The sequence below is a fragment of the Triticum aestivum genome, chromosome 2B (assembly GCF_018294505.1).
Source record: "Triticum aestivum cultivar Chinese Spring chromosome 2B, IWGSC CS RefSeq v2.1, whole genome shotgun sequence".
Classification (NCBI taxonomy): Eukaryota; Viridiplantae; Streptophyta; class Magnoliopsida; order Poales; family Poaceae; genus Triticum; species Triticum aestivum.
In genome coordinates, this window is record NC_057798.1 from 101,682,104 (window position 1) to 101,695,561 (window position 13,458).

Consider the following 13,458-nt stretch of genomic DNA (forward strand, 5'->3'; position numbering starts at 1 on the left):
TTACCGCTATCATTTTGGGGTTATGCTTTAGAGACGGCCGCATTCACGTTAAATAGGGCACCATCAAAATCCGTTAAGACGACGCCTTATGAACTGTGGTTTGGCAAGAAACCAAAGTTGTCATTTCTTAAAGTTTGGGGCTGCGATGCTTATGTGAAGAAACTTCAATCAGATAAGCTCGAACCCAAATCGGAGAAATGTGTCTTCATAGGATACCCAAAAGAGACTATTGGGTACACCTTCTATCACAGATCTGAGGGCAAGATTTTCATTGCTAAAATCGGATCCTTTCTAGAGAAGGAGTTTCTCTCGAAAGAAGTGAGTGGGAGGAAAGTAGAACTTGATGAGATAACTGTATCTACTCCCTTATTGGAAAGTAGTTCATCACAAGAACCGGTTCCTGTGACAACTACACCAATTAGTGAGGAAGCTAATGATATTGATCATGAAACTTCAGATCAAGTTTCTACTGAACCTCGTAGGTCTACCAGAGTAAGATCCGCACCAGAGTGGTACGGTAATCCAATTCTGGAAGTCATGTTGCTTGACCATGATGAACCTACGAACTATGAGGAAGCGATGATGAGCCCAGATTCCGCAAAATGGCTAGAGGCCATGAAATCTGAGATGGGATCCATGTATGAAAACAAAGTATGGACTTTGGTTGACTTGCCCAATGATCGGCAAGCAATTGAGAATAAATGGATCTTTAAGAAGAAGACTGACGCTGATGGTAATGTAACTGTCTATAAAGCTCGACTTGTTGCGAAAGGTTTTCGACAAGTTCAAGGAGTTGACTACGATGAGACTTTCTCACCCATAGCGATGCTTAAGTCTGTCCGAATCATGTTATCTATTGCTGCATTTCATAATTATGAAATTTGGCAAATGGATGTCAAAACTGCATTCTTGAATGGATTTCTGGAAGAAGAGTTGTATATGATGCAGCCAGAAGGTTTTGTAGATCCAAAAGGTGCTAACAAAGTGTGCAAGCTCCAGTGTTCCATTTATGGACTGGTGCAAGCATCTCGGAGTTGGAATAAACACTTTGATAGTGTGATCAAAGCATATGGCTTTATACAGACTTTTGGAGAAGCCTGTATTTACAAGAAAGTGAGTGGGAGCTCTGTAGCATTTCTGATATTATATGTAGATGACATATTATTAATTGGAAATGATATAGAATTTCTAGATAGCATAAAGGGATACTTGAATAAAAGTTTTTCAATGAAAGACCTCGGTGAAGCTGCTTATATATTGGGCATCAAGATCTATAGAGATAGATCAAGACGCTTAATAGGACTTTCACAAAACACATACCTTGATAAAATTTTGAAAAAGTTCAAAATGGATCAGGCAAAGAAAGGGTTCTTGCCCGTACTACAAGGTGTGAAGTTGAGTCAAACTCAATGCCCGACCACAGCAGAAGATAGAGAGAAAATGCAAGATGTTCCCTATGCTTCAGCCATAGGCTCTATCATGTATGCAATGCTGTGTACCAGACCTGACGTATGCTTAGCAATAAGCTTGGCAGGAAGGTACCAAAGTAATCCAGGAGTGGATCACTAGACAGCGGTCAAGAACATCCTGAAATACCTGAAAAGGACTAAGGATATGTTTCTCGTATATGGAGGTGACAAAGATCTAGTCGTAAATGGTTACGTCGATGCAAGCTTTGACACTGATCCGGACGATTCTAAATCGCAAACCGGATACGTGTTTTTATTAAACGATGGAGCTGTAAGTTGGTGCAGTTCTAAACAAAGCGTCGTGACGGGATCTACATGTGAAGCGGAGTACATAGCTGCTTCAGAAGCAGCAAATGAAGGAGTCTGGATGAAGGAGTTCATTTCCGATCTAGGTGTCATACCTAGTGCATCGGGACCAATGAAAATCTTCTGTGACAATACTGGTGCAATTGCCTTGGCAAAGGAATCCAGATTTCACAAGAGGACCAAGCACATCAAGAGACGCTTCAATTCCATTCGGGACCAAGTCCAAGTGGGAGACATAGAGATTTGCAAGATACATACGGATCTGAATGTTGCAGACCCATTGACTAAGACACTCTCACGAGCAAAACATGATCAGCACCAAGACTCCATGGGTGTTAGAATCATTACTATGTAATCTAGATTATTGACTCTAGTGCAAGTGGGAGACTGAAGGAAATATGCCCTAGAGGCAATAATAAAGTTATTATTTATTTCCTCATATCATGATAAATGTTTATTATTCATGCTAGAATTGTATTAACCGGAAACATGATACATGTGTGAATACATAGACAAACATATAGTCACTAGTATGCCTCTACTTGACTAGCTCATTAATCAAAGATGGTTATGTTTCCTAACCATATACATGTGTTGTCATTTGATTAATGGGATCACATCATTAGAAGAAAGATGTGATTGACATGACCCATTCCGTTAGCCTAGCACTTGATCATTTAGTATATTGCTATTGCTTTCTTCATGACTTATACATGTTCCTATAACTATGAGAAATATAGAACTCCCGTTTACTGGAGGAACACTTTGGGTACTACCAAACGTCACAATGTAACTGGGTGATTATAAATGAGTACTACAGGTGTCTCCGAAGGTACATGTTGAGTTGGCGTATTTTGAGATTAGGTTTTGTCACTCCGATTGTCGGAGAGGTATCTCTGGGCCCTCTCGGTAATGCACATCTTTATAAGCCTTGCAAGCAATGTGACCAAATGAGTTGGTTACAGAATGATGCATTACGGAACGAGTAAAGAGACTTGCCGGTAACGAGATTGAACTAGGTATTGGATACCGACGATCAAATCTCGGGCAAGTAACATACCGATGACAAAGGGAACAACGTATGTTGTTATGCGGTTTGACCGATAAAGATCTTCATAGAATATGTAGGAACCAATATGGGCATCCAGGTTCCGCTATTGGTTATTGACCGAGAATAGTTCTAGGTCATGTCTACATCGTTCTCGAACCCATAGGGTCCGCACGCTTAAAGTTACGATGACAGTTTTATTATGAGTTTATAAGTTTTGATGTACCGGAGTTTGTTCGGAGTCCCGGATGTGATCACGGACATGACGAGGAGTCTCGAAATAGTTGAGACATAAAGATTGATATATTGTAAGCCTATGTTTGGACATCGGAATCATTCCGGGTGAAATCGGCATTTTACCGGAGTACCGGGAGGTTACCGGAACCCCCCGGGGGGGGGGGTTATTGGGCCTACATGGGCCTCGGGAGAGAAGAGGGAAGGAGGAAGGAGGGAATCGCGCGCTCCTCCCCTTCCTAGTCCGAATAGGACAAGGGAAGGGGGGCGGCGCCCCCCCTTTCCTTCCCCTCTTCCTCCTCTTTCCCCCCTTCTCCTATTCCAACTAGGAAAGAAGGGAGTCCTACTCCCGGTGGGAGTAGGACTCCCCCCTTGGCGCGCCCTCCTTGGCCGGCCGCCTCCTCCCCCCTGTCTCCTTTATATACGGGGGCGGGGGGCACCCCATAGACACAAGTTGATCTACGGATCGTTCCTTAGCCGTGTGCGGTGCCCCCCTCCACCATATTCCACCTCGGTCATATCGTCGCGGAGTTTAGGCGAAGCCCTGCGCCGGTAGACCATCATCATCGTCACCACGCCGTCGTGCTGACGGAAGTCATCCCCGAAGCTTTGCTGGATCGGAGCCCGGGGATCATCATCGAGCTGAACGTGCGCTGAACTCGGAGGTGCCGTACGTTCGGTGCTTGGATCGGTCGGATCGTGAAGACGTACGACTACATAAACCGCGTTGTGCTAACGCTTTCGCTTACGGTCTACGAGGGTACATGGACAACACTCTCCCCTCTCGTTGCTATGCCATCACCATGATGTTGCGTGTGCATAGGAAATTTTTTGAAATTACTACGTTTCCCAACAGGCTGTTCTTTCTCTATACTATTCATCATCAGCCCGAGAGGCAATCCCCCACACCACACACTAGAGTAGGGTATTACACCACAACAGTGGCCCGAACTAGTATAAATCTTGTGTCCCTTGTGTTATTCATTATGTAGCTTAGATCCACGGCGAGGCGTTGGGACGTGGATCGGTAGGGGGAAGATCTCCGCGCGCACCCCAGAGTTCGAACCTTAAGGGTTTTGCCGGAACCCGATATCCGACAAAAGTGTATAACACTCAATGGGTTCTCACACACTTCTCTCATCTCACTTTTGGTGGAAAATAGGACAAAGTTTTTCTTGTCTCTCATCATGGAGGCAATCGGTTTTGGCTTGTGGCTCTCACTCTCTTTTGGGTGGATCACTTTCTCAGTCTTCTCTCCATGATGGGTGGCTTGCTTGTCGGCTAGCACTTGGCTTGGAGACATAGGTCGTAGCACATACTCCTTCCCATTCATCTTGAAGCTATAGTGATTGGTATGCCCTTTGTGGATGACACCGCGGTCAAATTGCCATGGTCGACCAAGAAGGAGGTGGCAAAGGGACATCGGGACGACATCACACTCCAAAGTGTCCTCATATGCGCCAATTTTGAAGGAGACTTGGACCGTATGCTCAACTCATATAGTGCCGAAATCGCTTAGCCATTGGACTTTGTATGGGTGCGGGTGCTTCACCTTGACCAATTGAAGCTTGGGGCATAGTTCTTCACTTGCCAAGTTGTGACAACTACCTCCATCGATGATGACCTTGACGGACCTCCCATTGATGCCGGCCTTTGTGTGGAAGATGTGGCATCTTTGGTCTGCGTCTTGTTGATGTTGAACAGTCAATACTTTGGAGACAACGAGAGCGGGGATCAAATCCTCATCACAAAAGACTTGATCATCTCCATCATCGTTCACGCGCCGGTGCATGGCCACTTTCTCAAGGGCTTCCATCTCCTCTTCACTCATGGAGTCATATGTTCCATCATCGTTGAGGATCATGGTGCACTTGTTGGTGCATTGGAAAGACTTGTGGCCTCGGCCGCCGCAAGTGAAACACTTGAAGGAGCTTGTCTTGACGGTCTCATCGGTTGGAGTAGATGATGAAGCGCGCGGTTTGAAGTTGCTTGTAGTAGGAGGAGGACGACTTGAGGTAGTCGAAGTTTTCTTGTAACTTGACTTGTCGTTGTTGATTGTAGATGGCTTGGTTGAGGTAGAAGTCAGAGGAGTCGTTGAAGCTTGCTTGTTGGAGAAGCCGTAGGTCTTGGATGAGTACTTGGCATACTTGAAGTCATCTTGCACTTGACGTTCTGCTTTGGTAGCTTGATGTACGAGCTCAATGAGGTTGGAGTAGGGTTGTAAGTCGGCAATCTTCTTGATGGGATGATTGAGGCCATTCAAGAAGCGTGCCATAGTTTGATCATCATGTTCCGTGACATTGGCTCGTATCATGGCTATCTCCATTTCCTTGTAGTATTCTTCAACACTCTTTGTTCCTTGCTTGAGTAATTGGAGCTTCTTGAAGAGATCGCGGTTGTAGTAGGTGGGCACAAAACGTTCTCACATGACATCTTTCATTTGAGCCCAAGTGGTGATGGGTGGTTCACCTCTTGCTTCTCGGCGCTCAAGGACTTGTTCCCACCATATGAGCACATAATCTTGGAACTCAAGTGATGCCATAGCTATCTTCTTCTCTTCCTCATAGTTGTGCAAACGAAAGATTTTGTCGACCTTCAATGCCCATGATAGGTACTCTTCGGGATCATTGCTTCCATTGAACTTGGGCATGGTGAACTTTACCTTGCCATAGCGTTGCTCTTCATTGTGTTGTTGTCGAGGATGATGATGACGCCCTTGACATGGAGGATAATCAACCTCATGTTGCTCTTGGTGTGGAGGAATTCCATGATCATCTTGCTCTTGTTGAACTTGAGGTTGAGGAGGAGCTTGTCGAGCTTGAGGAGGAGGTGGAGGAACTTGATGTTGCACTCTTGGTTGGTAGTTTCGCTCTTGGATTTCTTCTTGAACTGCTTCCTCTTGATTGCGCCTATCACGGTTGTGCTTGGCAATGGCTCGAATTGATTCTTGAAGGGCACGTTGCGCCTCAAGAGCTTGTGCTTCATGTTGTTGTTGTTGAAGACATTGAGCCTCGGCGTCTTGTTCCTCTCGATGTTGACACCCTTGTTCTTCCTCTTGTCGACGTTGACATTGTCGTTCTTGAGTTTGTGCAAAAGGATCTTGGTGAGGTTGAGGACGAAGGACTTGATCGTCAACTTGCTCTTGCGGATGACAGCCGTGTAGAGGATTGAGAGATGCATGACGGTATCGACGTGCGGCTCATCGAAGAGTGTTCGATGTCGGTGTACTTGAGCCAGAGAAGGTGTCGCCGGAGTGTCGACTTGAGCGGCTCCGTCTTGAGTATGAAGAGGTGGAAGGAGGGCAGTTGACCAACAAGGCATGGATCTCGTCCATTCTTGCATCGTTCTCTTGCTTGTGAGCGTCGAGCTTGTTGTCTAAGTAATCTCTTGTACGTTGCTCGGAGAGTCGCAAGTCGGTGGCGAGATTGTCGATGCGGTCGGTCATTGCTTGTTGCTCTTGATGCAATGCTCGTTGTCCACCAAAGAGGTGTCTCTTGGTGGCGTATGATGTCATGTCGTCGTCTTGCTCGATGAAGAGTGGGTTGGTAGAAGAACTTGGCCTATCCATCATTCCAAGCAAAATGTGAGTGGGAGAAAGAGAAGAACTTATACCAAATGTACCGTGACCGATGTTGAAGATGGATCAAGTTCACTCAAATGCGGACAATGAAATAGCACGATTGGTATCAATTCTTGTCGGTTCTCACACCTACACAAGTAAAAACTTATGGTGGAGCTTGGTTAGGATGGTGGCACCAAATTTGATACAATTGTTAGTTTGACTCAAAGATGTTGAAAAAGATTCGCAAATTCGCAAATGCAACAAGTAGACCAAGCAAGTAGTGGTACACGGAAACACACACACAAATAGATAAGTGGGATTGTGCAAACTAAAAATGAGCCAAAGTGTGGGGTCCATGAAAATTCTCTTGTTGCACAATACTAGAGAGACGCTAGCACGATTGCACAATAGGCGGATACAGAACATATGCACAACCTAGTTGGCAAAAATGCAACGACCTCTATCGCAATTATGCTATATGTATGGTATTTTTGTGATATGATCCAAGATGATCGGATATGACAATCTTAATGTAGTATGATGCTATGGTTCTTGCTTATAAGCTCTTTGCTTATCTTTCTCTTTTTCTTAAAAGATTGTTTGGCTCTTTCACTCTTGAGCTCTTTTCGCATGCAAAACTTCATGAACCAAGGTAGCAATTGTGTATGCGAAGATAACTTTGTGACACAAGAGATGATAACAAGATATGCACCACGATGATATGGTATGTATGCTTATGGAGATTATGATCACTAATGTGCACAAGTCATGTTGCCGACAATACTCAAAGGCTAGTCTCAATGGGTAAGCAACGCAAAAGTAAGGCTATGTTGGTTATCAATGCAATGGCAAGGCGAAGACAAAGATGTCGTCGAGGTTACATCCGTAGCGATGAAGAGTAGTCGACGAAGATGAGCAGTGGTGATGTTGATGTCGCGTCATACCTAGATAGCCGAAACACAAAAGGACACGGGAAACCACAACTAAAATTCTCGAACCCAAAGTCGAATGGTGGTACGGAGGGATATGTCGTGGGGTTGGCGGGTGAAGGTGGTGGTGGTCGAAGTGGGGGTGTGCGGCGGCGTAAGTGGTGGTGGAGAAAAACTGCAGAAAATGCAGTTTTGGCAGACAAAGCCGAATGATCCGGGCAAGTCCGGATGATCCGGGTCAGTGTCCGGATGATACGGGCAGGTCAACTGCGCATGGGATGGCTCAGGATGAACTCGAAAAACGGGGACAAATTCGAAGATTTCGTGGATTTTGGATGGATTTCGAGGGTGAGATGGTGGGGAAAGGAAAGATCCACTAGTTACACAACGAATCCACAGATCAAAATCAACAAAACATCATCAAAACCAACAAATAACAAAAAATTTGGGGGCTATTTTTGGTGAGTATTTTTGGATTTAGGACGAAAACAACAAAATCAAGCAAGAAAATATGTGGTAGGGGCTCCAAGAACGTGATCAACATGGCTCATGATACCAAGATGATGTAGGATAGAACCCTAGAGGCCGATCTTTCATGTTTGGAGAGGAACACGAAGAACACGAGGAGGGGAACGAGGGAAAAAACACAAGAGAACACTCAACCAACAAGAACAAAGTCACACATGTGCTAGATCATCGAAACACAAGAGAGGTACAAGATCCAAATCCAACAAGAGACGATACAAAGGGTAACCGGTTCTTCTCCGTGAGGAGGTATTGATGGTCTTCTCCGGATGGAGGTCTTGAATCCAGGTGGATCTTCTCCGAAGAGGTGTCGGTCCCTCACGAGGAGTAGATCCGGATGGGTGAGCAAGGTTCTATCTCACAAATGAGCTAAGTCAATGCTAAGTCTCGAAGAGAGGAGGAGGAGTCCTATATATAGGCTAGGGGGCGAAGGGGTACATGGGCCTCAGCCCAACACGCGCACGCATGCGGGGTCTGGATGATCCGGGTGGGGACCCGGATGATCTGGGCTCTGTCCGGATGATCCGGGAAGTGGCCCGGATGAGCTGGTGATGCAGGCGGTGGCGATGTAGGTCCGGATGTCCGAGTGGGGGTCCGGATGTCCGAGTGGGAATCCGAATGTCCGGGCTATGTCCGGATGATCCGGGTTGGCATCCGGATGGTCTGGCTTCGGTCCAGCTTCGGGTGTCGTTGGGGGAGTTAGCCGGATCGTCCGGACCGGTGTCCGGATCGTCCGGCCCCTCATCCGGATCGTCCGGCTAGCCAGGGACTTGGCGGTTTTCTTCTCCGTCTTCACGCATGTCTTCCGCTTCCGGTTCTCCTTGCTTCCTAGCTTCTCCGTGGCTAACTCCTTGGTACCTGAGTATGCAAAGTTTCTCCCTTTGAGGTAGTAGCCATGTCTTGTGTGATTCGAAAGGGAGTTGTGAGAGGAGTGATGTCACCTCGGTTTCGAGAGCTCTTGCACGTGCTCTAGTCATAGGTCCAAGTGGTGTTGTAGGGGATATAGATGGGTCCATGAGGATGATCGTGGGATGCTCCGCATCAAAAACCCTACGTCCTGCTTTGCTCGTATTGATTGTGGATGGGGTACAAAGTACATGTGATCCACCGTGTTATCGTATGTGAATGAATCTGTCCCCTACGGCCCTAGCACCTCGGTTTAACAGATACCAGGGGTGCCTAGGGTTACACATAAGTCGATTGTACCTAGGGGCAAATACGCTGGATACTACCTCAAAACCTTGGGGTGCATGCCAAGTCTTTGGATCATTCCTTCTTGGCTTTCTTGAAATAGACGAACGAGGCCCACCAGCTGACAGGCTTAGGGGGTCTTCGGTCTGGCCCACATGCCGGACAACCGACATGCCGAGCATGCCCTAATCCAGGACTCTATCAGTATTGGACACTCGGCAAAACAACGACTTTGCCATGTGTCCTGCCTTTTCCGAGTGTTTTACCTGGCACTTAGTTTTGGCTGGTGACTTTACCGAGTGCTCGACAAAAATTCTCTTAGAAAAGTTTCCGGCACTCGTCAAGCTGGTTGATTCCGATAGTGAGTTGGTGGCGGTGGGAGGATGCTCTGTAGGCGGAGATAGGTGGTTGCGGGGCCAGGAATGGGCGGTGTGTAGGCGGTGGGGCTGACTCGGCTTGCTAGAGCGGAGGGGGTGACAAGAGATGTGGCCGGTGGCGGGAGCTAGCTTTAGGGAAGGAAACTTCCTCTTGCTAAAATTTGTATTCAGAATTAGGGACGGGGAGGGAGCAAGACCTCCAGCTTATTAGGATGGAGAAGGTGTTTTTTGGTTTGTCCCAAAAGGGTTTGGAAAACTAGAGGGGTATTGAGGATGGCATAGATGTCTAGAGATTTAGTTTTTTGGGTCTTTTTTTAGAATGGGTTGGAGTCGCTCTTAGGCGTGGAAATGATTTCCATATAGCCTCATGGTTGTGTGGACTGGAAGACAAAAGCTTGTAGAATTCGTTGGAAACTAACGTGTTTTTTTTGAAATGAAAGTTATGTGCACTTGGGCATATAATAATGAAGCAAAGGGAAATACTTGATAGTTGAGATACATCACATCACACCCCATCTACTCTCCCACACTTGATGATGATCCGAGAAATGGCAGAACACAAGCACAATAACTCCACAGCCTTATTATGTCGCCTTTGAGCGCCCCTTGATTCTAGATAGGTGGCTTAGTTCACCCTGGAGCAGCTGAGCCTTATCTGCCCCTGCGCCCCGGTGAGCGGGCTGATGTTCCCCATCCTCACCATGGCCACTGCGAAGTCCCTGTTGAACTGCGCCGACGCCGACGAGTACGTCCGGACCAGGCCGGCGGTGCGTCCGTCGTTGATCAGCACCTGGTCGGAGTGCAGGAGCCCCTTCTGGGACATCAGGTTGTTGTAGTATGCGTTGTCGAACCCGTTGGGCGTCTTCGTGTCCAGCGGTGCCAGGCTGCTGTCGCCGGAGCCGGTCGGCCGGGGACAGTTGGCCTTGAGAGATGCCGCGAAGGCCGCGTCGATGTTGGTCTCATTGTAGAGCCTGCTCCTGAAAAACCGGCACTGTGATTGTCCGATCGTGTGGCCACCAGAGAGGGCGACCATGTCGGTCACGCTGAGCCCCTTGGCGGCGAAGTTAGCGGTGAGGTTGGCGACGTCGAAGGACGGTGCAGGCAGGTCGCTGTTGGCCAGCGAAAGGCTCGCCGTCGTCGAGTCCCTCCTTCCCAGAGGAACCGTCCACGAAGGCCCTCCCAGCTGCAAGCAATTAATAAAGAACTAAGTTTGTTATTTTACAGTCGCGTGTGTTCAGCAAATTGACTACAGTGGCGCCGGATCGATCTTACGGCGACGACGGAGTCACGGGCCGCAACGGCGAGGATGTCGGCGCACGAGACGGTCTGCTTGCACACGGCCTCCACCTGCGCCTTGATGTTGTCGATGACGTTCATGCCTCGAATGGAATTGTTGTTCGGGGCTGCCCCCTGCTCGCCCGTGAAGGTGGCCGTGTCGCTCAGCAGTACGGACGCGTCGCAGCCCTGATGCATCGATCGTCACACACATCACAAATTATTTACTTCCGTCAAGATAAATCCTGTTGTACTACATACTAAGTTTATTAGGTTGATTTGAACTGAAGAATTGAAAAGTCACTTGTAAAAAAATGAGTTGCAAAGTCAGATTAATTAGAATGGCCATGCATGCATGGACTGGAGTCAACTTGTGAGTGCTTAGGTACTCCTACATATAGATGCTGTGTTCCATTCCATTCTTTTCTTTTCTTTTTTGCGCTGAGTGTTCCATTCCATTCCACTAGCTTTACTTTGACCACAGTGGGATTAACTGGTCGATCTAGGACTAAGAGACCTACTAAATTAAGTGCAAGCAGTAATATATGCAATATAAAAGTGCGAGAGTAGTAAGTAAAGGGACACGGTAGATGAGAGGGACTTGCTTGCACAAAGCAGTCGTGGAAATGCAGGCGGAGCAGCGAGGCTCCCATGCGGGGCTCACTCCTCACGGCGGCGGTCACGGCACTCTTGATGGTTGCCAGCGCCCTGGGGCATGACTTGGCATAGAACTGAGGCGAAAGCTGCGGGAACGCCGAGGTGGCCGCCGCTAGGCACAGGAGCAACAGCACCGACAGAGAAGAGGCCACTGCCATTGCCATCAGTGTACTTCCGTATGCAAGCAGGCACTAATCCTGTTGTGATTAGAAGTCTATGCAATTAGTGGCCTGTTCAGATGAAAGCAACTCTATGCAATGGCGTGCATTACAATGACTACATACACCTGTTTATATAGCTGACACATTTCAAGCCATTCTCCATTTGGTGTAACATGACAACCGACACTGTTTAATCTTTAGTGGTTTGACGCTGCATCTTTTCTGGTTGGAGATCTATATAGTATGGTTGGCATGGTGTTCGTAGTGCAACGACAATGAACAATGGGAAATCTATAGGGTAGCTAGTAGGTTAGGGTTGTGACAGAGGCACCACAAGCTCACAATCATCTTAGCTCTCCAAATGGTTCGGAATATTAGTTGGAGATGGGAAATGGGCAGCATTATTTTCCTGAATCATAAGCTAGCATTACTGTGTCCGAGCGAAATAATTCTTCCACCCAACACATGTGGTTGTTAACAGGTAGCATGCCAGCCAAGCAAAATTTGTCCGGGAGTTCAGATTCTACAGAAAGGTTAATATTTGATGTGGAGTGATTGGGATGTGCAAATAGTGGAGACAAAAAAAATACTACTCCGTATACTGCAGAGAGGTACCAATACCATGCATGTTTTTTTAGGAGTATTTAACAAAAAACTGCCACATTTCATCCAAACATGCCTACAAACTACCACTTACTACTAATCCTTGACTAAAAACTATCATGTCCGTTGGCTCTTCTAAACGTGTTTCTGACTGGTTGGGCCCACACGTAAGCGTTGACGTGCACATTAGCCAACTCCGTTAGATTGACCGTTATGACATGTGGGGCCCACATGCATGTAGTCTCCATAAAGAAACAAACGTATTGTTTCCTCAAAAGAAAATTCTGGATCAAGATCTGGTTAGAGCCGCCCGAGCTCATGTGCGGCCTCCCATGGCGCAGCTTTCACGGGGCAGGCAATTGGTGGTCGCCGCCAGCCCATGGGCGGCGATGCTCGACATCTCCTCCCGGTCGAGCGGAGGCAGCAGCGCAACGGGACGACGAGGGCGAAGATTTTGGCCGGATCGGGCGAGGAGGCGGGGCAGCGGAGGTTGGGGAGGGAAGATCCAATGTCAGAGATGCTCCGACATCGAGCAGGTGCGGTGGCGCGACGGAGGTATCTCTGTGTAGAACGGAGTTGAGAGAGAGGTTAGGCGAGAGAGGGAGAGAACTACGAGAGAGAGAGAGAGAGAGAGAGAGAGAGAGATGGAGCGGTGTAAACGTTCCTTGCGAGGCGGCGGTGTCCTAAGGGCAGCGGGGAGGCGCAGTTGGAGGAGGCGAGGAGCTAGTCATGGCCGTCGCCGCGCCCAAGCTCGAGTTCAACCATGGTCGCGCCTCCATGTTCGATTTGTTTTCTGAGTTGACCATGTCGTTACTAATTAGTTTAGGGTTTGATGGGGCACTGTCAAATGGGCCCATGTTGTCAGATTAGTCTACCTGCTGATTAGTTTAGTTTTAAGTCAATGACTAAATTTATAAAAAGTTTAAAACTGAGAAGATTTATTGAGACTGACATGTGGGCCCCACATGTCATAACGGTCAATCTAACGGAGTTGGCTATTTTGCCACGTCGGCGCTTACGTGTGGGCCCAACCAGTCAAAAACCCGTTTAAAAGAGCCAAATCAGGCTTTTTCCAGACATGGTAGTTTTTAGTTAAGGATTAGTGAGAAAGTGGTAGTTTT

At 47.4% G+C, this 13,458-nt stretch overlaps 1 protein-coding gene across 1 annotated transcript; it reads right to left on the reverse strand.

Annotated features, from left to right (window-relative positions):
- Window positions 1-10,105: 10,105 nt before the first annotated feature.
- On the reverse strand, window positions 10,106-11,819 carry LOC123040639 (peroxidase 70). Its single transcript, XM_044463423.1, has 3 exons — window positions 11,522-11,819; window positions 10,914-11,105; window positions 10,106-10,824 (listed from the first exon to the last, which is right to left on the reverse strand). The coding sequence occupies exons 1-3, from the start codon at window positions 11,735-11,737 to the stop codon at window positions 10,267-10,269; spliced, it is 966 nt and encodes a 321-aa protein (XP_044319358.1). The 5' UTR covers window positions 11,738-11,819; the 3' UTR covers window positions 10,106-10,266.
- Window positions 11,820-13,458: the final 1,639 nt, after the last annotated feature.